This window comes from Enoplosus armatus, chromosome 3 (assembly GCF_043641665.1).
Source record: "Enoplosus armatus isolate fEnoArm2 chromosome 3, fEnoArm2.hap1, whole genome shotgun sequence".
NCBI classification, from domain to species: domain Eukaryota; kingdom Metazoa; phylum Chordata; class Actinopteri; order Centrarchiformes; family Enoplosidae; genus Enoplosus; species Enoplosus armatus.
This window is the reverse complement of record NC_092182.1, coordinates 6724360-6748099: the sequence shown is the minus strand read 5'-3', so window position 1 is coordinate 6748099 and position 23740 is coordinate 6724360. Positions and strand designations below refer to the sequence as shown.

At 40.7% G+C, this 23740-nt stretch overlaps 2 protein-coding genes across 2 annotated transcripts; both read left to right on the top strand.

Annotated features, from left to right (window-relative positions):
• Positions 1-1531: 1531 nt before the first annotated feature.
• On the top strand, positions 1532-10693 carry LOC139283014 (inter-alpha-trypsin inhibitor heavy chain H3-like). Its single transcript, XM_070902951.1, has 22 exons — positions 1532-1645; positions 1866-1895; positions 2131-2154; positions 3578-3732; positions 3903-4007; positions 4137-4299; positions 4462-4572; positions 4747-4875; positions 5735-5851; positions 5942-6110; positions 6214-6339; positions 6455-6636; positions 6830-7015; positions 7108-7247; positions 7486-7646; positions 7839-7865; positions 7987-8049; positions 8804-8917; positions 9107-9308; positions 9427-9599; positions 9750-9861; positions 9983-10693. The coding sequence occupies exons 1-22, from the start codon at positions 1532-1534 to the stop codon at positions 10119-10121; spliced, it is 2742 nt and encodes a 913-aa protein (XP_070759052.1). The 3' UTR covers positions 10122-10693.
• Positions 10694-11179: 486 nt separating this feature from the next.
• On the top strand, positions 11180-22931 carry LOC139283013 (inter-alpha-trypsin inhibitor heavy chain H3-like). Its single transcript, XM_070902950.1, has 24 exons — positions 11180-11309; positions 13115-13150; positions 13291-13314; positions 13904-14061; positions 14144-14248; positions 14338-14500; positions 14726-14836; positions 14954-15082; positions 15300-15416; positions 15495-15663; positions 16383-16508; positions 16903-17084; positions 17180-17365; positions 17874-18013; positions 18118-18278; positions 18669-18698; positions 18799-18840; positions 19738-19779; positions 20255-20296; positions 20703-20816; positions 20917-21118; positions 21576-21751; positions 21869-21980; positions 22099-22931. The coding sequence occupies exons 1-24, from the start codon at positions 11202-11204 to the stop codon at positions 22238-22240; spliced, it is 2817 nt and encodes a 938-aa protein (XP_070759051.1). The 5' UTR covers positions 11180-11201; the 3' UTR covers positions 22241-22931.
• The last annotated feature ends 809 nt before the right edge of the window (positions 22932-23740 follow it).

Genomic DNA, 23740 nt, shown 5'->3' with positions numbered 1-23740 from the left:
GTCAGGTTTAAGTAACTGCAGATTTGTTTCTTATTACTGTATGCATCGCTAAAATCACGATATAAACTGAAATTACAAGGGCCTCAAGGAAATGCCTGTGTTATTAAAATCTAATTTCAAGGCCTTTATTGTTTCAGTATATATTGTGTTTACACGGTGCATTGTAAAAACTGTAAAATTTTGCTTAATCAAGTTACCACAAACTACTGATTACTAACCGATACATACACAACACACAGAGAAAATGGTCAGTGAGGGCACACGGCTCATTTTTGCCCTGGGACTCCTAGTGGGTTAATCCAGCACTGGCTGAGATGATTAAAGTATTTAAACTATTACGCAAAACAAGAAACCTGGTTGACAAAAAAGAACCAAAAATAGCCTCATCATGAGATGAGCATTGAATATCAGGACATCCATGGCACAGATCCTGAAGGTACATTATCAAGTTTTAAAAATTTGGTACAAAATAAGTGGGTCATTTTTGTCCGGCATTGGTCTCATACCCCTTTAATCACCCGAACACAGTGCCACATGATAAAGATGAGTCACCCAATGGAGAGCAGAGTACAGCTGGTCCATGTAGAAAAACATTTTTTTTTTTTTTTTGGCAAGGGTCAGAGTGGCAGAACTACAAACATGCAGCCAAAAGTTGTCTGTTAAAGTTAAATCTCCATTTGTAGAGATAGTGAGTCTGGTCAGCATGTTTTCTGTGCACAGATTTACTTTCAAAGACACTTTGTAGTCATGTTTATTTGTCCCAGTATCACATCACAATGGTCTGATTTATCTACATGCACTATGCCTGCTGGCTAAATCCAGCACTAGTCAATTCGACTTCCAAAAACATACAGAGTCTTTCTGATTTTGTTACAGTACTGTACTGTTTGCTCCCCGGCAACCGGGAAATTACGTAAAGGCACATATTAAGTGAAGCAGCACAGGCTATTGAGTGAAAGAGTCCAGCAAAGGAGAAGAGAAGCACTGAGTGAGGGGTGCATGAAGCAAATATATCTGATGTTGATGAATAAATAAACAAATTCATAGTTTTATTTTCATGTCTGGTGATTATTCACAAATGTTCATCAGCAGCAGCTAAAGACATTCTGATAAGTGTATCCACTAACAACTGGCAGAAACTGACAGAACAACTTCTTTTTTACCTGCAATGTGAACAGACTGATGTGACATAATGAACTGTGTTTGTATTAGGAATTAGCCTACACTAAATAACAATTTTGGTATCACTAATTTGTGCTTTTGTGATACTTTCCATTGGACTTGATGCTCTGAGTGTTAGGTGCAAGTTCGGTATCAGTCCTTCCAACATTCACACACTTTCAGCCTGAGCACAGATATTTTCTTTGAACTTTACAAGCAAGGTTTGTACCCCACAGCCTCCTGCACATTGAACTCAGGTCTATTGGTAAATACTCCAGGACAACACACACACACTTTTTGTCCCTCCCCCTGGGCAGAGACCTTTTTATCTCAGCAGTGAAGTCAGCCAGTGTTCAGTGGAAGTTTGGTCATGTCTGGACTGGTGGTTGCTCGACTGCTGCTGCTGTGGGGCAGCGCCTGCCTCTGGCTGCCCGGCCTGGCCCGGGGTGCTCTGGTCATCTCCGGGGGCCATGAAGCTCTGCAGGTAACTTCACACACTGACACCCTGATCTTAATTTGAAATCACATAGTTTTATATATATATATATATATATATATATATATATAGTTGTATTCATTTTAGCTGGTGGTTCCTGATTTAGCCAATAGTCTAAATAATCTCTTTCTCAGAATTTAAAGGTTTTCTTACAAACTAGTTCATGTTATTTTTTTAATATCTTGGCACCATGTTGGTTGTATTTCAGGAGACAAGAGGAGCTGCCAGATCACTGCAGGTACTTGGCAGACACTGTTTACAGACAGACAGTCCTTTCATATCATGGTAGAAATATTGTTCTAAAGTTGCATTTGTCTGCTTGTACATTATTTACCAAACTTGTGATCAAAATATTAGTTACTGTATCATAATAACTAACTAACAAATAAAATGAAAATAAAAAATAAAAAATAAAATTTTCCAAATCTAAAAAGAATATCATCTCCTTTTTCTTTGGGTTTTTTTTATTACAGAAAAGAAGTACAAATGAGGCCACGGTAAGAAATCGATCTGTTTGTATCTCTATTGATGAAAATGACGATGAGAAATATTCAATTCAGTTCAATACAACTTTATTTATTCTGTATGGGTAATTGTAGGCAGCAGCTCACCACCCAGATAAACTACACAACAGATAGGAGAAGAAAGAAAAAACACTTTTTATCACCAAACTACAAACTAATAAGCCTATAAACGGGCAGGCAGAGCATAGCGTCCTGGAGGAAGCAATGAGAATTCACATTAAATGCGCTCAGCTCCCACACACCCGAAGCGGAGTCAGTCATTGGCCCTGTCCAGACCTGGTATCAACATGCGTCCTGAGTGATCTGATCACAAGAGGACAGCTCCAGCTGCTTCTGTGCACACCTGGCATTCACACGCGTCTCCACATGCGTCTTGAGCGACCACTTGTGATCGGATCTCACTTCCCCGCTATATATGCAAAAAACACGTACATAATTTCTGTTTGCAACGACCAAATACATGTTTTTAACCTGAAGTTGGTGAATTTATTGTTTGTCAGACCACAAACACAACAACAATTTGGTTGGAAACACAATAGATGCTGCCGAAGCGCCGTGTTTCTGGGGGCATCAGTGATTACTATGCAAAAACACAACTTTATAACTTTATTCACTCATTCTGGTGAAACTTTATCATGTTGGAGTTTCCTGATGGAGAGATAGCTTTACTTGTTGCTGAAATAACCACTAACTGTAGCTGCTGTTAGCTAATTAGCTCCGTTAGTCGTGCAGCTAGTGGTCTATTAGCTATAAAGCTTAAATAAAGCGTTATTAAACCACCTCCTCCTCCCGGCGGGACAAAGCTCCTGTGCTAGCGGTGGAAACACCAACACCCCCCTGGTGCTCAGAGCTCCCAGTCCAGTCAGAGTCAGCTAGCGTTAACAGGACTGCTAGCTGCACGGCTAACTAAGCTAACTAGTCTACAGTCAGCAGCCGTAAGTAGTTACTTCAGCAACAGGTAGAGCTATCTGTCGATCAGAAAACTCCAGAGCAGCCGAAGGACACCAGACAGCGTGGTTTCACGTTAATGAGCAAATGAGTGTGTACTTCCGCTTACGCAGAGGACGTCAGTTGAGTAGGCGGTCCTTCAATGTGGCCCAGGACGCATTCGCGTACACACTGCTAAAAGAATGTGGCCATATCCGAATGTGGTCTGAGTGATCGGCTCTGAATGCGTCTTGGGTGCATTCACACCTGGTATTAGAGAAGTCCACTTGTGATCGGATCAGGACAAATGTTAATACCATGTGTAAACAGGGCCATAATGTCTTTCACAAAAAATCTCAAACTACAAAAAGCAATTCATTTTGACATGACATTAAGATAAGAATTCTCTGAATGAAAATGCTTTCCTTATTCATTAGTGTTTAAATCTTTCCATCTCTTCCTGTCTCAGGTGGAGGTGTACAGTGTGACAGTGGACTGCACTGTGACGTCTCGTTTCGCCCACACCGTCATGACCTCCAAGGCTCTGAACAAAGCAAACTCTTCCCAGGAAATCTTCTTTGAAATGGAGCTGCCCAAGACTGCCTTCATCACCAACTTCAGCATGTCAGTCTGTCTCCACTCTGATCCACTCTGTCCACATTCATACTTGCATTATGACCATTTGTGTGTGACAGTATTTTTCCCTGCTTCCTTTCCCAGTTGTGCTCTAAAGCTGATTTCCTTTATTTTTCCTTAAGTTGCATCATGTCATTCTCCATCTTTGTGCCTCACAGGGAAATTGAAGGTCGGGTGTATATTGGGGAGGTGAAGGAGAAAGAGAAAGCCAAGAAAGAGTATCAGAAGGCAGTTTCCTCTGGACAGACTGCTGGACTGGTCAAGTAAGTCTGTCAAGATGAAAAATACATAAACCCAGTATTTTGAGCACAGAAATACACCAATACTATTATGGACTTCCTAAATTGATAATTTTTTACATTAGAGGCTGTTATTCTTGTGTTTTATTACAGGGCTTCTGGAAGAAAGATGGAGAAGTTTTCAGTGTCTGTCAACATTGCAGGTGAAAGTAACGTGACTTTCGTTTTGATCTACGAGGAGCTCCTCCAGAGGAAACTTGGCCAGTATGAGCTTCTAACCCGAGTTAAACCCAAACAACCGGTGCAGGAGTTTCAGGTGAATGTTCATCTTAAAAACCTCTTGATGATTTCCTGGTCATTTCAGATATTCTAAATGAGTGGTTTACCTCACAAATGATCGATGTCTGTGTGTGTGTGTGTGTGTGTGTGTGTGTGTGTGTGTGTGTGTGTGTGTGTGTGTTTGCCTGTGTGGAGACAGATTGTGACAAACATCTATGAGCCTCAGGGCCTTTCTTATGTTGATACCCATGCAACCTTCCTCTCCAATGATCTGCTCCCTCTGGTGGAGAAAACTGTCACAGACAAAAAGGTACATGATACAACAGACCTTGTAAGAAATTGTCTTTGCCTGTCTTGCAGTTCCTGAATCCCAACTCTTGTTTGGTTTTCAAAATGATCTTGGTCTCACTTCCTTCTTTTCACAGTCAATACAATTACTGACCCAAGAATTAAGAGCTAAACTGATCATGTATCCCATTGTTAGGCACACATCTCTTTCTCACCAACTATGGAGCAGCAGAGGAAGTGTCCAGGTTGTGATGAAACACTCATCGACGGAGATTTCGTTATTAAGTATGACGTGAACCGAGCAAAGAGCCTCGGGGACATTCAGGTCAGCTGTTACCAAATACTGTACTCGTAGCGTGTACTCACTGTGTGAATGTGTGCTATGAGTTTTGTACGTATTTACATGTATTAATCACTTTTTATTGCCAATGTGTGAACGGATTGTAACGTAACTTAAAAAATGAGACCTTCCCCGACTTTCTCAGTTGCCAATAACAGCCTGTGGACTAATTTCTATGTAAAGGACTCGGGACGTTTTTTCCAGAAAAATCCAAAGGTTGATCTGGCTGGTAAACTGGCTAGCTTTCCTTTTGCATATTGCTTTGTCAGCTGGCAATGCTTTCTACTAGCCAAGAGTGATGCAAGGCAGGGGCTGTCGACTAGCTAACTGTAACCTAAGCTGGGGTTGGCCAGCTCTCTGTGACTTGGCTGCCTTGAGCGGATGGATCAAGATTGCTGGATTGCTTTGTAATGTTATTTGATAGACTGGTTTGAAAGCGGCAAGCGACTAAGTATCATGGAGCCAATGGTCTATATAAAATATAGGAACATTATGGTAATGACAGATATTAATGTTATTCTAAATATGATTGTAAATAACAGTAAATCAGTCAAATCACTGTGCTTGCTCGCCACTCACGAGCAACGTGATATTGACTGAAGTTAACTTAACAGCCACTGGTGTCATTAATAACAAGGACTTTTTGAGAACTCCACATAGAACCTTTAAATCAGGCTTCAGATGTAAAACTACACTGAGTTCTAAAATACATTTGTCAACAAAAGATTGCTCAACAACATGAAATTAATAAACTATATTTCAGGGGGAAAAATCTTGCAATTCTCATTTTGCCTTGTCATTCTTTCATTTATATCACAGCTCTTTATGTTTCTGTGCCCTTCAGATTGTGAACGGATACTTTGTGCACTTCTTTGCTCCCCCTGACCTGCCCAGAGTCCCAAAGAATGTGGTGTTTGTGATTGACAGGAGCGGATCAATGAGTGGAAGAAAGATTGCACAGGTGAGAGACTGTTCAGACTCTTAATGTGGCTCCAATATATTGATGCCCACATGCACACATTTTGACCTCTGACCTTGTAACTCATTGTAGACACGAGAGGCATTGCTGGCCATCCTCAAAGACCTCCACGAGGAAGACCACTTTGCCCTTATCGACTTTAGTGACATAATTAATTCCTGGAAGGCATCACTTACCAAAGCAACCAAGGAAAACGTGTCTCAAGCCATGGTCTACGTTCAACAGATACGGTCCAATGGAGGTTAATAGCAAAACACTGTCTTTTATGCTAAATGTCGTCTTTACTCCATAAATGATAGAAATACACTGTCATACTATATATTTTACAATTTGTTTTCCTTCAGGCACCGATATCAATGGTGCAGTGTTGAGAGGCGTGAACATGCTGGTCAAAGGCAGGCAGGATAAGAAGCTCCCAGAGAGGAGCATCGATATGATTCTTTTACTGACTGATGGAATGCCAAATTCCGGTGAGCATGCAGAGCGTGTACATACTGTATATTTGTGTATATGTGAGTGCATATTTGATCAACGTATTTTATGTTCAGCATTACATTTCTGCATGTTGTATCTGTGCGTTTGAAGGAGAGTCTAACCTCCCGAGGATCCAGGAGAATGTGCGTTCTGCCATTGGAGGAAACATGTCTCTGTTCTGTCTTGGATTCGGAAATGATGTGGATTACTCCTTCCTGGATGTGATGAGCAAACAAAACAAAGGACTGGCCCGCAGAATTTTTGAGGCTTCAGATGCAACACTTCAACTTCAGGTGGAGGGTTATAGGCTATGAATACATTTCTGAGTTTGATTTATATTAAATTTAAATTACACTAATACCAGCAATGACACATTCTTCCACAATTATGTGATCACTATGTTTGATAAAATTACAATAAAAACTATTTATGTACCATATTTTGTACAAATACATGTAATACAATGTGTGTATGTATTTATTCCAGGGCTTCTATGAGGAGGTGTCCAGCCCTCTGCTTTCAGAAGTGGACCTGCGTTATCCTGACAACGCAGTGGACTTCCTGACCACTAACCACTTCAAACAGTTGTTCAACGGCTCAGAGATCGTTGTGGCCGGTCGGCTGATGGACAACGACCTGGACAGCTTCCTGGTGGAAGTGTTCGGTCAAGGGGTGAGGAGAAGGACATGGCAGAAATTTAGAGACAACGCTGAGGTGGAGGCAAGACGTGTGCTTATAGCTCTGTACTTTTCTCTCCCCTGTAGTTTGAGGAGGACTTCAAGGTGCAGGGCCAGGCCAGTACAGTGGAGTGGGACGTGATGTACCCAGATGAGGAGTACATCTTTGGGGATTTCACCGAGCGTCTGTGGGCGTATCTCACCATCCAGGAGCTACTGGATAAAAGGTCAGTTTGAGTCATTTCACTGAGAGCTGAGACCTGAATTGCTTTAGCTTGAAATTCTTTATTTCCCATTGGCCTCTTGAAAATCTTTGTTCATGATTTTTTGACTTTTTGGCCATCGTCTGAGAGCCCATGATAAATCTTGTAATATTCATTTATAGGTTCCGTGGTGGTTTTCTGAATGCCGGTGTCATATATGGAAAGTATATTTTAGTATATTCACTATATTTCCTTCTTGCAGCAAGAATGGTGCCCCAGATGAGAAAGCCAACGCCACAGCCAAGGCCCTGGACATGTCTCTGCAATACAGCTTTGTCACCCCTCTAACCTCCATGGTGGTCATCAAGCCTGAAACTGAGGACGGAACAGACGTCCCTCTCATCGCTGACAAGCTGACAGAGGGTAAGGGAGGAAAGAGAGAGTTTAAAAAGTTAAAAATACTGGGCAGTCACACTCATTGACAAGCAGCACTGACTATTGAAATCATGTTTTCAACATATTATTTATCTTTAATCAACTATACCAGCAGAGGCTAGTACTCCATTTTGAACTGTGGAATGAACCAAGTTGTTTTTGTCCATCTGTTTTTGACAGAGCAAAGACAGCAGGCAGACAGAGTCGGTAAGACAGACATTTGTTTTACCATATAACATAAAAAATTCAATCCACTGTATTCTTTTACAGTGTAAAAGAATGATTTTAGTTAGTTAAATAATTTTAACTTTATTGTTCCTTTATCCAGCACATCGATTTTCAAGCCCTCCAATGTACAGGCATAACTACCAGCCATCACCTTCATATTTTGGTGAGTACATCTTTAGCAATGCTAGCTGGATAGCTCCATGGATGTCAATGTCAGTCGGTTAGTCTGTCAGTCCAAATGCATTTTGTATAGACTTTCATGGTCCTCAGAGGATGAATCCTACTCACTTTACTGATCTACTGATTTTTCATTTAGCACCACCAGCAGGTCAAAATCTTTATCTATGCAGTGAAATATCTCAACATCTACTATATAGATTGGCATATAGCATGGCAAATAGATCTACTGACTTTTGAGCTTCACATTTTTGAGTGAAAATTCTCAACAACTGTTATATGGATCACCACAACATTTGGTACACACATTCATGTCCCCCTTGGGATGAATTGTAACAATTTTGGTGATCCCTAACTTTTCATCTAACCCATCATCATCAAGTCAAATTTTTAATTCATCCATTAGTTATGACCAAATACCTGCAAAACTAATGACATAAACTTCAGGTTTACTTTGTGTTTAGCGTTAAATACAATTACTAACAAGCCAAACTAAAATGGTGTACATGATAAACATTACAGCTGCATTATCTGCATTACTTGCACATTAGGATGTTAACACTGATGTTAACATGTTAGCATTTTGATGTTAGTGTTTAGCGCAAAGTACAGATTCACAGAGGTGTTAGCATGGCTGTAGACTCTTAGTCTTGTTGAAATTTTATCATCAGCATGTTGAACCAATACTACATCAAAAAACTAAATCATACACTGTCATTACTCTGTGGTGTCACCTGCAGTGGATGGAGATCCTCATTTCATGATAGAGCTGCCAGACAGAGACGACGCTCTGTGCTTCAACATCAACGACAAACCAGGAACCATTTTCAACCTGGTCAGAGACCCAAAATCAGGTCAGCCCTGAGTCCTGATTATCAGCATGACTTTCTTACCCCTTGACAAGCATAAGATGCAGTTCCTGGTGCCTTTTAACCTTTTTACTACACATGTACACTCCTTGCAGACCAATATTTTGGACACTGCGAGTAAATCATACCCTTCAGTTAAACAGTGGGTGACTGAATCCCATGTTGTTTCCTCAGGTATTTTGGTCAATGGCCAGATCATCGGAGACAAGAAGATTCCCCCTGATGGTAAAATTAACACCTACTTTTGGCGTTTTGGCATTGTCCACCAGACACTAGGGGTGAGGCTGGAGGTGAGCACTCAGGACATCTTAGTGTTCCAGGACGGCCAGCGGGGCAAGCTGCTGTGGTCTGATGTAGCTTCTCTGAAACGTGAAAAGTGAGTGGCTGCACCATCACATTGTTATCTCCTTCAGTGAAAGAGTAATATGAATTATAAGATCCAGTTCATAGTGAATAATTATCATCTCCCATCCCTCCCCTTCTTTCTCCTCCAGTGTGGATCTTCTCTTGATCAAGGATCGCAGCCTGACGGTAACTCTAAAAGATTCAGTCAAGTTTGTCATCCTGCTACACAAAGTGTGGAAGAAGCACCCGTACCACCGGGACTACTTGGGTTTCTACACCCTGGACAACCACCTCCTGTCCCCTTCTGTTCACGGCCTACTAGGTACAACATGACACACGTCAGTAGATTGGTTTAAGGTTTAATAGCAGGTCAAAAGAAGTGATTTGGATTTCATTTCAGAATTTACTGTGGTTTCTCTTCAGAGCAGATAAAAAAAGATAATAAAATGATGAAATGGATTAACACCAACAGGTCAGTTCTACCATGGGATTGAATATGAGGTGACAAACCTGCGTCCAGGTGAAGTCCCAGAGAAACCAGACGCTACCATGTATGTGAAAGGACAGGAGCTCAATGTGACCAGGTACATTACATGCCTCAGTAAAGTGTGTCCCAGCTCAGCACGTCCCAAATCAATAACTAGCTGTTTCTTTGTCACATGAAATATCATTTGGTCTACATGACATTTCTGTCTCTGTCCACAGAGGCTGGCAGAGAGACTTCAGGAGGGATGTGAAGAACGGAGAAAATGTTCCCTGTTGGTTCATTCACAGTAATGGAACAGGCCTCCTCGATGGAGATGCAACAGACTACACTGTGTCGGGCCTTTTTAAAACTGTTTAAGAACAGGTTACACATCAATGTCTACCACAGAAATCATCCAAATCAAATTCACAATAATGTACTTCAATGTACAATGTACTGCCACCATGAATACTCTGACATCATGTACCCAAAGGCAAACAGGCTTCATTCATTGTGTGGACAATTTCACTGTTTCTATCAGTGTAAGGATCCCAAAATAGTGTGAAGTATTGGGAGACAGCCTCAGCACTCTACACAGTTCTTAGAGATGGGTTCAAGCTGGAGCTACTGATTTCATTTCAGTTTTTCCTTGTTTAGTAAGACAAAAGACTTATGTTTGTTTTTGCTTTGGTTATTCCTCCTCTTTCCTTAAAGACACTTGACTTTGAGAATCTCTGTTAGTTTGCTCATTTCAAACCGTTGTATGATGACACTGACTCGCCCTGCTTTAGTCCTAGTTAAAGTGTTTGCTAATGTGAGCAGCCGACAGGAAATAACGTGGTATCCAAACTGTTTCCAAGCGCTGCAACAAAAGGTACAGTTCATGTGAGGTCTACTGTAGGACTGCTAAATCACATGATACCAAATAAATGTTAAAGAGTGGTGACAAATTGTTGAAACATTTCCTCATGATTAAACAGTCCCAAAGGAAAAGTCCTCTAATGACTCTGATTGTTTTTTACTACAGGAAATATTAACACTTAACAGTAATTAATGTTGGTTTAATTAGTGGTTTACACTTTGTAGTGATTCAAAAAACCTCATCCACATCTCAGCAGGTGAAGAAGAAATAAATACGTTCATGAAAGGGGAAATCCCATGATTTATACAGCCTTAAAACATGCACTCTTGCATGCAGTAAACACACACATACACACACACTGATTCAATTGATGATATCTTCCATACATTCTTAACCCCCAAGCCCACACTCACATACCAATTTACGGGAAACCACGCACACTGACTCACATAAACACAAGTGCTGCAGTCCCTCCTCCTGCAGCACATAGTGTGGGCGGAGTATGAATCTTAGGGGAAGACTTGATCCCCACATGCCTCGAATTCCACTCCACTTTTTCAGCCATGTCGGGGCAGAGGCTCTTCTGTTTCCCAGGCATGCCAGCGGTGTGGGGAGCCACGCTGCTGTGGGTTTGTGTCTTCACCTTGCTTCCAGCTCAGGCCCGGGGAGCTCTGATCGTTTCCCGCAGAGATGCTCTGACACAGGTATGTAAAATAAGCTACATATGCGGCATTTGCATATAAACGAATGTCTGTCTGTTATTTTCTATGGTCAGCTGAAGCCTCAGTTTAGTGATCAGTCTATAAACTGTTGATAAAAGCCTGTATATGCAGCTGTAAGAGTTGATCTGTCCCATGAATAATTACATAGTAAGCAGGAAGTGATGTGCTTTGCATGTCTGGCAGCAACAAGTGGTTATTCCCTGAAAACGGAATAAAAGAAGATCTGTTAAAGGGGATAAGGCTGTGCATAAAAACAGAAAAGCAACACAGAAAATCTAATAAAAAAAGATGCCAAAGCAGTGATGACCCGGTCATCTCTGGGAACACCAAAGTAATGACAGCTGACACAAATATCCTTTAAAACTGTTACAAAAATAACTAGATAGTCATTTGGCTTGCATTTTTAAGCCAATCTTGTTGTCTGGGGGTGTGATTTTACTGTTTCTTAGGATAACAAGGATACAATATGGTACACCAAAATGTGAGTAGTTACTAAGGAACCACTGAATGAGTATGAGAATGAATGAGTAGTACCTTAATAACTCCAAATTGAGGACTACATAGTTGATAATGCATATCACGATGTGCGAGATGGGTCTAGTAAAATCTTGGTTGTTGTCTGTGTCAGACTGTATACTATCCATTTCTAAGAATGTCTGATTGTGCAATGAATTCCTGGATGTAGCGCTTAAATAATATGCAAGAAAAGAAGGCATGTTATCAACTCTCGTCATCCATTTGTGCCACTTTTATGTTTTGAGTCTTTTTTAAACTTTATGCAAAAATGGTGCAGCTGTCAAGTTGTGAGAATTTGGTCCTAAATTTTGACGCAGGCTGACTTTGGTCAACAAAGCTCGCAAGTGGCTGTTGGTGGACATGTTTCACATTGAGATCTACAGTAGTGTCACCGTTTTGGGTTGATTTCCCCACATTTCTTCTCATGATTGTGAAATTTTGTCTGGGACAGACCACAGATACACAATCCAAATCTCAAGTGTACAGCTCTGTTTGTTTCAGAATCTACCAGAAGTAAGTCAGGACATTCACCAGTTTGCACCAAAGTTCAACAATAACACAATAAAAAATCCATTAAAGAAGAGGCAGAGCCACTAGTTTTCTCTACTGCACTTAGGCTCAATAGACCAGAATGTAATGCAGCTGCAAGAAATAAGGCATTTTGATCAAGAGGGAGATGTGCCATTGTGATGACTCCTTCTGTTCCTCCTTGCCTCTCCAACTCATGAACACATCAGTCTGTTTAACTAACCATCACCTGTCATCTCAGACCTCGTCATGACTCACCCCTCCACTAGTTGCCCCCATTGTGCCTAGATTGTCCATGTTGTTTACTAGCCTGCCCCGCCTGCTTGCTGCAGCCTGTTATATCTTGCCCGTTAGTTTGTTGTGTGACCTTCACCTCCAAGACTATTTTCCCACGCGTCCTTTGTCTGATTCGGGGTCCACACCTTGCTTTCCAGACGTGTTACTGCAATGCTTGCTTAATATTCTTCAAAAACTGGTTCTAAGAGACATTTTGTGGCAACATAATCAGCAACATAAAGTATCAATAGCATGGATACCTCAGACAGGGGACTGCTGATGCATTTTTGGTACAAAATAGTTTTAAAATCTGGGTTTTTCTTGCTAGGGTGTAACTAATGATAAATATTCAAGGAAATCTCAAGTTCCGGGATGACAAATAGTCATACATTTGGTTCACATCTCTTTCCAATCCTGCCTTTCCTTTCCTCTCAATAACCATGCAGTCATACTCTGTTGCCTTCCAGGAGACCAAAGACGCTATGGGCACTAGATCAATAAAGGTACTCAGCTTAAAATACTTACTAACAAACGTATGAAGTACTATTTCTCACTTGTTTTTAATTTTAACCCACAAAACTCAAAAACACCCAATTTGATTGTGAGAATAAACTGCATATTTTTGTCTCTTTTTCCTCTACAGAAAAGAAGCACAGACTCTGCGAATGTAAGGGGAAATATATATATTAAATTGATATCAAATTCTAAAATCAGGGTGTGACCTTTCCTGTCAACAAGGTATTTATACATTAATGTTAACGTATTATTGGCACATTAATTGGGAATTGTATATAATAATTCAACACACATGAGACCATGGTCAAGATGAGTGGTAGCTTCTATCCATTGTTACTGTTTACAAAATGAAGTCCACATTTTCTATAAACCTCATTGCTTCCAGATGCCACTTCTGCTCTTCCTCCCCGGTGTCCACACAGGCATGTATTTATTTTCTCTTCGTTTTACTGGAGGCGGTAAACATGATGGAAGTGATTTATCCGTATGTGTTTTATTCCTTTCTGCTTTTGCCAGTATGATAACCTCTAAAAGTTTCATCTTACACTGTGTTGACAGAACAGTGACCTCTCTCTGTTTTGTGACATGAATCATTTAGGGACATTTGATCCAGATCAGCAGAGACAACAATAGGCTGCCAGTCCTCTTGGCCACCGGTCTTGTTTGTTTTCTGTGATATGACATGACATTTTATAATTTGTGTGGTTATGATGTATTGACCTCTCTGTCCATCCTTTCAGATGGTGGAGGTGTACAGTGTGACAGTGGACTGCACTGTGACGTCTCGTTTCGCCCACACCGTCATGACCTCCAAGGCTCTGAACAAAGCAAACTCCTCCCAGGAAATCTTCTTTGAAGTGGAGCTGCCCAAGACTGCCTTCATCACCAACTTCAGCATGTCAGTCAAAACTCTGTACTTTTGACAGTGAGCATTCATCGTGTCTTTCTCTACATTTGACAAATGTCCTTGTGCCTCACAGGGAAATTGAAGGTCGGGTGTATGTTGGGGAGGTGAAGGAGAAAGAGAAAGCCAAGACAGAGTATGAGAAGGCTGTTTCCTCTGGACAGACTGCTGGACTGGTCAAGTATGTTTGGACTGAAGCATGTTACAGTATGGTTTGAGCGCGTGGTGGTGTGAACATCACATTCAAGTAATATATGTCCATCATTACAGGGCTTCTGGAAGAAAGATGGAGAAGTTTTCAGTGTCTGTCAACATTGCAGGTGAAAGTAACGTGACTTTCATTCTGACCTACGAAGAGCTCCTTCAGAGAAAACTGGGCCAGTATGAGATTCTAACCCGAGTTAAACCCAAACAACCGGTGCAGGAATTTCAGGTTGAACACACTCTTCCTCTTTTATTTGTCTTAATAGTGGCATCCTGGTAAGGAGGAGCTGACAAACTGCTCGATTCTCAAGTGTTAGGAATGCAAAGTGTGAGGAATTTGTGTCAACATTAATGAGACTGTGATTCCATAGTTGATCTGCTGCAGTGATTATGTGTGCGTGTGTGCATGTGCGTGTGTGTGTGTGTGTGTGTGTGTGTGTGTGTGGGGAGACAGATTGTGGCAGACATCTATGAGTCCCAGGGCCTTGCTTTTGTTGAGGCCACTGCAGCTTTCCTCACCAATGAGCTGCTCTCCCTGGTGGAGAAAACCGTCACAGACACAAAGGTAAAGGATTAGAAAGTTCCCCCTTTTCATAGACTTATAATAACTTTATGATGATTTTTTAAAGCATAAATGATGTTTCCAATAATGTCAATTTAAAGGAATCCCTTTGTCTCTCAGGCACACATCTCTTTCTCGCCAACACTGGAGCAGCAGAGGAAATGTCCAGGATGTGAAGGCACCATAATTGATGGAGATTTCAGCATCAAGTACGATGTGAAACGAGAAAAGCGCCTAGGGGAAGTTCAGGTCAGATACCAACAAAGCACAATATTATGAGGTTCATCTGCAGGAGCGCTGCCTCTTTTCACATTAACTCCTACTTTAATTGACTAAACTCAAATAGAAGTTCTTGGAAATAGTTTACAGCATTGATGAATGAACTTTAAGCTGCTGATCTTAGTTTTACTTCCCTGAAGCTGTGTATCTCCATTATTAATCTTAATCAAACTGTATTTCCCTTCAGATTGTGAGCGGATACTTTGTGCACTTTTTCGCTCCCCCTGACCTGCCCAGAGTCCCAAAGAATGTGGTGTTTGTGATTGACAGGAGCGGATCAATGAGTGGAAGAAAGATTGCGCAGGTAAAATACTTTGTGTGTAGGTAAGCTCCATACTGTGTGTCGCTATATTTTCATGTGTGAATTTGGGAACCTTTGCAGACCCGGGAGGCATTGGAAGCCATTCTGAAAGACCTCCATGAGGAGGACTACTTTGCTCTCATCCTGTTTGATGATAAGATTATCACCTGGAAGGACTCTCTTACCAGAGCAACCAAGGACAATGTGTCTGAAGCCATTGCCTACGTCAGGAAACTAAAAGACAGTGGATGTAAGAGGAAAACAAGTGGTACCAACTTTTATGCCAAATGTTTTGTGCACTTCCTTAATCAGATGACTAGAAATCCAATTGAAATATCTGCATTTTACAATTTGTGAAACATGAGTCGAGAGAGTCAGATGACTTCAGTCTTTACGTCGGATGTCTTTGCTCCCTGCTGTACTGCATTATAAACCTATCATACATATATCTTTTGTCTCTGAGGTTAATACTGAAAGCAGAGCAGGTGATGAGCGATTAAAGCAGTTTTTGCAGATGTATAATAATATTGTTAGATAGCATTATTAGACATTCAGGGCCAAAGAGAGTTGGATGAGAAGACTGATATCACTGGTCTATCTGTCAGGTTAGCTTAGTTTAGCATAAAGATGTCTTGTCGTCACCGTGAGGTTGCACACGGAGACTCAAGGAAGTCACTGGCCAAGAAATGACCATGCTCACAACACCACGTAAAACCAGACTAGCTGTTTGTCCTTGCTTCCAGTCTTTCTGCTAAGCTAAGCTAAACGTCTGCTGGCTATATCTCCATATGTAGTGGACAGAAATGAGAGTGGTGCAGGTCATCTCATCTAATGCTCACCAAGAAAGCAAAAAGGCGTATTTCCCAAAATACTGATCTATTCTTTTGACGATCATGTTGAGGAATTGTTACTTGATTTTCTCCATCATAATATTCGTGTTAATCTGCTCATTGTGTCGTTGCCTTTCAGCCACCAATATCAATGACGCTGTACTGAGGGCAGTGAGCATGCTGGCGACAGAAAGAGAACATAAGAAACTTCCAGGGAGGAGTGCGGATATGATTATTTTACTGACTGATGGGATGCCAAACAGCGGTGAGTTATCTTCACTTGGAAGATTCTTGTATTTCATTCTCGAAGGTCAGAAGTCACTATATGAAGATTAAGTACACCAGCATAAAACAAGTCTTACATGAAATGTGATTTGTAAGAAAAAAAAGGGTGTTTCTGTGCACTGTGCAGAAACACTGGGAAAAGTAGTTGTGTCAGAAAGTAGTCTAAAGGGATTTGTACTTTCTGGTTTCTTTCTGACACACTGAACAGTTGGAAACTGTATACAGTGTGCAGCCTCCACATTTGTAAATGTAACAATTTGATTCACAATAGAATTCAAAGTTTTCAAAAGGGTGACAATTTCTTGACTATGTTAGAAGTATGCAAAGTATTATGTACATAATACATTTATGCCTGCATGTATGTGTGTTTGAAGGAGAATCTAACCTCCCGAGGATCCAGGAGAATGCGCGTTCTGCCATTGGAGGAAACATGTCTCTGTTCTGTCTTGGATTCGGAAATGATGTGGATTACTCCTTCCTGGATGTGATGAGCAAACAAAACAAAGGACTGGCCCGCAGAATTTTTGAGGGTTCAGATGCAACACTTCAACTTCAAGTAGAGTAAAAAAAGTTTGATATTTGATATTTGTTTGCACCTCTAGGGACATTTGGGATTCTTTTTTTTACATTTGGAGTGTGACTTTGTTCCAGGGTTTCTATGAGGAGGTGTCCAGCCCTCTGCTCTTGGAGGTGGACCTGCGTTATCCTGACAATGCAGTGGACTTCTTGACCAAAAACCACTACAGCCAGTTGTTTAACGGCTCAGAGATTGTGGTGGCGGGTCGGCTGAGCGACAATAACATGGATAACTTCTTGGTCGAAGTCTTTGCCCAGGGGGTGAGAAATGGACAGCAATATGTCAATTAAAACACGAAAATGTGCACTTGTTCTCATATGAGACTGTTCCTGTGACTATTATTAATGCTAATGAATGCTTTGTAATGCTAGTAGAGTATGAGTCGCGGAGACAGAAATGGTAAATTAAAGCTATTCCGTGTATACATGCACACATATTTGTACACACTTTTGTACCAAACACCTGCAAAACTAATGACATTCCCATCAGCCCCAGCTGTAATTCGTGCTAGTAAGTAAATGTTAGCATGCTAACATGCTAAACTAAGATGATGAACATGGTAAACATTATACCTGCTACACATCCGCGTGTTTGCATTGTTATTGTGACCATGTTGCCATACTGACTTTAGCATTTAGCTCAAAGCACCGCTGTGCACTACAGCTAGCATGGCTATAGACTCTTAGTCTTGTTATCAAATGATAGCCTACTATTAATTTCCTCTCCTGTCAGTGATATCTATCATTTAATCTCTCCTCTTTACTCCAGCCTGAGGAGGACTTCCAAGTGCAGGGAAAGGCCGGTGTGGTGAACATGGATGTGATCTACCCTGAACAGGAATACATCTTTGGGGATTTCTCAGAGCGTCTGTGGGCCTACCTCACCATCCAGCAGCTGCTGGAGAAGAGGTTTGTTCATCTGAATTCTGTCTGTCAGCTCAAAAAAGTCATCACATCATGTGCGCCACATGTCATTATCAAACCAACTTATCTCCTCTTCCTCTGTCTCACAGTAACATTGGGACTCAGCAGGAGAAAGACAATGCGACAGCCAAGGCCCTGCACATGTCCCTGCGATACAGCTTCGTCACCCCTGTTACCTCCATGGTGGTCACCAAGCCTGAAACTGAGGACGGACCAGACAGCCTTCTCATCGCTGATAAACTGACTGAGGGTAAGGGAAATGCAACCGGTCATGTTTGATTAGTTAGCAGCTGATTTCTTTTTTTCTTTTGGTTGGACTGCAGCAAAGCGGGGCCAGCCCTATAACTGCAAAAGTCCTCAGTTACGTCCTGAGGAGCACATTGACCATACACGGTCCAGCCATTTACTCGGTTTTGACCTAGTCTTGTTAATTATTTGTAAGAATAGACAAAAAGTGATAGAGCACAGATCGGCTATGTGCTTAACTGATTAGAGAACCAGAATATTCTTTCCAAATGTATACACATTGTTACATCATAAGAAACCTGTTGATCAGTATGTGTAATGTTAAGTAGAGCGTGCCACAGACATCCAACTAACTTTGCGTTCTGTGTGTTCTTACTGTTGTCCTGTTTCACAGACCAGCGGCAGAAAGCAGAGAGACGCAGTGGTACGACGGTCTCTTTTAACTTCATTATATGGCACACTATAAACCGGATTTTGGGCTGAGCAACTTTACTGATGTTTGCTTTTATTACTTTTGATAACAGGTTCCTCAGGCCATGCTTCCAATTCCCAGAGCCGATCACATGGTAAACTTTTCATTCATTCAGCATTTTATCATCTTTATATTTTCATTGTTCCTGTCACTTTTATTTATATCTTCTATTAAAAGTTTTTATTGGCGCATCTTGAATGTTTATAGTTTTTTCTTTCTAAAATGAAATCATAAGTGGTCAGCCATATCACATACAATGTTAGACTAGACTCTAAACTGCTGCACTGAGAAATGTAACCAAATAATGTTGCTGCAGATTGTTTTTAAACATCATAATAACACACTTGTTATACTTGAGTATGTGTAACAACTGGTTTCACAGAGGAGAGCACCCAAAAGCACGACTCAGGCAGGTAAAAAGTAAAAACTCAGTCTTTACTGAAACAGGCAGGGTTCGGTACACAGTTGAGCAGACAAACAATGCAGATAATCCAGGAGGGAATTGGCAAAAGACGTAGTCAAAAAATCCAAACAGGAGTTAAAAAAACAGGTAGTGAAAATACAAATAACACTGGGAAAATCACTCGATCGCTTGCACAAAGGACAAAGACGAACTGGCACAGAGGGCGAGTAGAGCACAGGTTAAATACACACAGGCGAGTGACTAATGAGGACCAGGTGAAACTAATCAGGCCGGGGCAGGTAATCACGAAGGCGGGAAACACACAAGGGCAGGAAGTGAAGTGTCTGAAACGAGAGGAGAGGTGAGTACTACAAAATAAAACAGGAACACAAAACATAAAACAACAGACTAACGAACAGGACAGGATGTTACAATATGACTGTTATATATGTTTGATGCTTTGATGATGCTTATACAGTGGATGGAGATCCTCGTGTCATGATAGAGCTGCCAGACAGAGATGACGCTCTGTGCTTCAACAACAACAACAATGTTACTGATGTTTGCTTTTATTATTTTTGAAAACAGTCTCCTCACCCCGTGTTTCCAGTTCCCGAAGCAAATCACATGGTACTCTTTTCATTCATTCATCATTTTATCATCTTTATGTTTTCATTGTTCCTGTCACTTTTACTTAAATCTTCTGTTAAACGTTTTTATTGGTGCATAGAAGACTAGACTCACAGGAGTCAGATACAATGTTAATATATCTGTGACATTGTAAGTTTTCAGTTTTATTCCATTTTGTTCATTTTCTCTCACAGCAGTTGTTATTCGATTCACCACATATGTATCTTGGATTTAATGCTAAAGAAGTCAGAGTGAGCTCTAAACTTCTACACTGAGGAATGCAACCAAATAGTGTTGCTGATGCTGCAGATCATATTTAAACATCATCATTATTTAAGCTTTCTGCCTGACATACGTTGATGATGCTTGTGCAGTGGATGGAGATCCTCACTTCATGACAGAGCTTCCAGACAGAGACGACGCTCTGTGCTTCAACGACAACCTCACTGTTTTCTTTTATTATTTTTGATAACAGGTTCATCAGGCCGTGCTTCCAGTTCACGTAGCCAATCAAATGGTAAGATTTTCATTTGATCATCTTTATGCTTTTATTGTTCCTGTCACTTTTACTTAAATCTTGTATTAAAAGTTTATATTGGTGCACAGAAGACTAGACGCATCAAACACAGGAATCATGAATTTTTATTGTCTTTCTAAAATAAAATCATTAGTGGTCATCCATATCAGAGACAATGTTATGTCCCGTGACATTTTAATTATTTAGTTTTATTCATTTTTGTATCGCAGCAATTGTTATTCAATTCACCACATATGTATCTTGTATGTTAATACTGAAGAAATCAGAGTAGGCTCTAAATGCTACACATTGTATACAGATGGTATTTAAACATCATAATAATAACACGCTTGAGTTTGACTGTTATATAAGCTTTCTGTCTGACATGATGATGATGCTTGTACAGTGGACGGAGATCCTCATTTCATGATAGAGCTGCCAGACAGAGACGACGCTCTGTGCTTCAACATCAACGACAAACCAGGAACCATTTTCAACCTGGTCAGAGACCCAAACTCAGGTCAGCCCTGAGTCTTATTCACTCACTTGTTCTAAAAACAAAGTCTCATTTTTGTGAGACATATGAGAAGGGACAACAAACTCAAACCTGTAATTTTCAGGCTTTGTGGTGAATGGCCAAATTATTGGCAAGAAGACAGTCGTTCCGGATGGTAACAACCACACCTACTTTGGCCGTTTTGGTATTATCCACCAGAAGCTGGGCGTGAGGCTGGAGGTGAGCACTCAGGACATATCAGTCTTCAACAACGGCAAGCAGGTCAAGCTGCTGTGGTCTGATACAGCCTCTATCAAAGGAACCAAGTGAGTAATACTGCTTTGCAATTATTATCTAAAGATATTGGGCAACAACACGTTTTAAGCTGAAATGACAGGTGTCTTGTCCTTTTGGTCATGTCAGAGTACAAATACTTTCAAAAATGAATGTAAAGACATTTTCAAAATAGTTGTCAATTTGTTGTGTTTATCACACAATAAAGTACCTGTAGTAAACACACAAAACAACGTTCTATTGTTATACATTAAAAGGTACAGCAGTATTGTAAAAATAAGCTTAATGTAAATAAAAACTAAACAAAAAATAGGATCAGTAAAAACTATAAATTGAAAACCAAATGTACACTATCAAACCTACACTGAACATTGAGTTAAACTATACTTAAATCACACTGACAAATAAATCTCACAAAGAACCAGAATAATCATAACTTTGCTGTCTTGCTGTCAGCTATTGGTCACCATGTCTTGGTCTCTTCTCCAGTATGGACCTCAGGTTGACTAAGAACTGCAGCCTGACCGTGACATTGAGGCACTCAGTTAAATTTATGGTCATTAGACACTCAAAAGTTTGGAAGAGACGCCAGGAACAACAGGACTACCTGGGTTTCTACACCCTGGACAGCCACCACTTGTCTGCTTCGATTCACGGTCTGCTAGGTAGAGAACTGCGAGAAAGTCTCATATCATGATGTATTGATTGTGCAGCTATTCTATGTTTGCTAACTCCTGCTTTTGAATACATCAAAAAATATGAAGTAAGTTATTTCCCTCCAGGTCAGTTCTACCATGGGGTTGAATTTGAGGTGGCAGACCTGCGTCCAGGTGAGGTCCCGGAGAACTTAGATGCCACCATGTACGTGAAGGGACAAACTCTCAACGTGACCAGGTGCACATGCCTCATGAAGTTTAAACACACACACACATAATGCAGGCGAGGTGAAAGAGTATTTCTTTTTGCATATACACACCTCATCATTGTTTTTTTTTCTTTATCTCCTCAACAGACACTGGCAAAAGGACTTCAGCTGGCATGTGGAGAATGGGGAAAGTATTCCCTGCTGGTTTGTTAACAATGATGGAACAGGCCTCATCGATGGAAGAGCCTCAGACTACATTGTGTCAGGGCTTTTTAAGACTGCTTTTTGAATCTTGAAGATTCAAAATCTCGTTGGCATTGCAGTGGGGCCCACATCATTATGGCAGCGTTGTCCGGTGAGAGACACAGACAAACAAAAATGATAAAAATCAGGATCAGGATAAAAACCAGTAGGATATTATGGCACGTCATGACTCTTTCTGTCAGATTTGGGGTCGTTCTTGCGGTGAAAGTTCAGTAATCAGTCACAAATGTAATTTTTATAACAGCATGGCTCATTTTGGATTATCACTACTTAACATTACAGGCCATTTCAAAGTGTCAAACGTAAACATTCAATGTGTTTGATAATGTCAATGGCTGATGTAAAGTTGGACCTATACTTAATGTGCTTCACAGCTGGTAATACTGCTTTCGCATCTGTCTCTAACATAACACGGTAAAATGGCATCTGTATAGTCACAAGAGCTATATTTTTTGTCAGATTCAATAAAAAAACACCACCAACTGTCTCATATTCATATTTTTCACTAAATAAAATATCCTTTGATTGTATTAAAGCAGCATTGCACATGATTGTACATGATTATACATGGTCCTCTCTGTGCATGTGATTGCAAGAGCATGGTGAAAGCTGGTACCTCGAGGGCAAGGGGTGTTCTTCTGATAATACTTACGTACGTTTGGTTTAGCGAATTTTAAATGCTGTACCAATTAAATAAAGTTTATATTGCTATTCAATTCCCTGCTGTAGGTTGTTACAATTACTTGTTGGGCACGTTTACCTTTTCCATTCAATGAAATGGCAGGTGTATAGCAGAAGTTGTTCATAGTTTTATGGCCACAGGGGGCAGCAGTGAGCTCATTACGGCTTGTTGCGCAGTCAACGCGACGTAAAGAAGACACTCGAAAAAGCACAACTTGACAAGTCACACAAACGTGAGATTTATTCTTTATTAGGAGTATTTTCAAACAGTGTGTTCAACTGTTTCAAACGAAAAGACTACAATGATACTAACCGATGAGTTTGGCAAAAGTACCTGTGGTAAAGGTCCTAAAAAAACGTTACTCAAAGTATCCCGAACGAGCTAGCTAACGTTAATCCCGCATAAACTAGCTAGTGCTTTTAGTATACACAACAACGTAGGGCCGAAGATAATATATGAATTAGTTCGACTCACTGCAGTTGGAGTAATATTATAATGACCTAACATCTATGCATACCGACATTGTTGTATGTATAGCCCTACATAAGCATCTTCATGGGACAGAAGGCTGTTTGTTGACAGGTTGTCGCTCACTGAACCGCACCTGCTCCTCGCCTGAAGAAAGAAGGGCAGAGGCAGGTGACATGAAACTGACAGTACAGGTTTAATAATGGGCTTCTACTGTGGAACAGACGTGTGGACGGAGGTAAGTTATTTTTCCATATGCTTTAGATGTGTTCACCAGGAGCTCACTAACCTTAACCTGTACATATACAATATAATATGCCCTACACACAGCGTATATACTGTATATTATAGTAGTGTAGGACAGACTAAAGAAAT

Bases quoted from the DNA above. Each gene is read 5' to 3' on its own strand.
- LOC139283014 (XM_070902951.1), top strand. From the start codon at position 1,532: ATGTCTGGACTGGTGGTTGCTCGACTGCTGCTGCTGTGGGGCAGCGCC. The intron at 7,248-7,485 runs GTCAGTTTGAGT...TCCTTCTTGCAG, and splicing joins CAGGAGCTACTGGATAAAAG to CAAGAATGGTGCCCCAGATG. The intron at 9,862-9,982 runs GTACATTACATG...CTCTGTCCACAG, and splicing joins CAGGAGCTCAATGTGACCAG to AGGCTGGCAGAGAGACTTCA.
- LOC139283013 (XM_070902950.1), top strand. From the start codon at position 11,202: ATGCCAGCGGTGTGGGGAGCCACGCTGCTGTGGGTTTGTGTCTTCACC. The intron at 13,315-13,903 runs GTAAGGGGAAAT...CCATCCTTTCAG, and splicing joins GAAGCACAGACTCTGCGAAT to ATGGTGGAGGTGTACAGTGT. The intron at 18,699-18,798 runs GTACGACGGTCT...TTTTGATAACAG, and splicing joins GAAAGCAGAGAGACGCAGTG to GTTCCTCAGGCCATGCTTCC.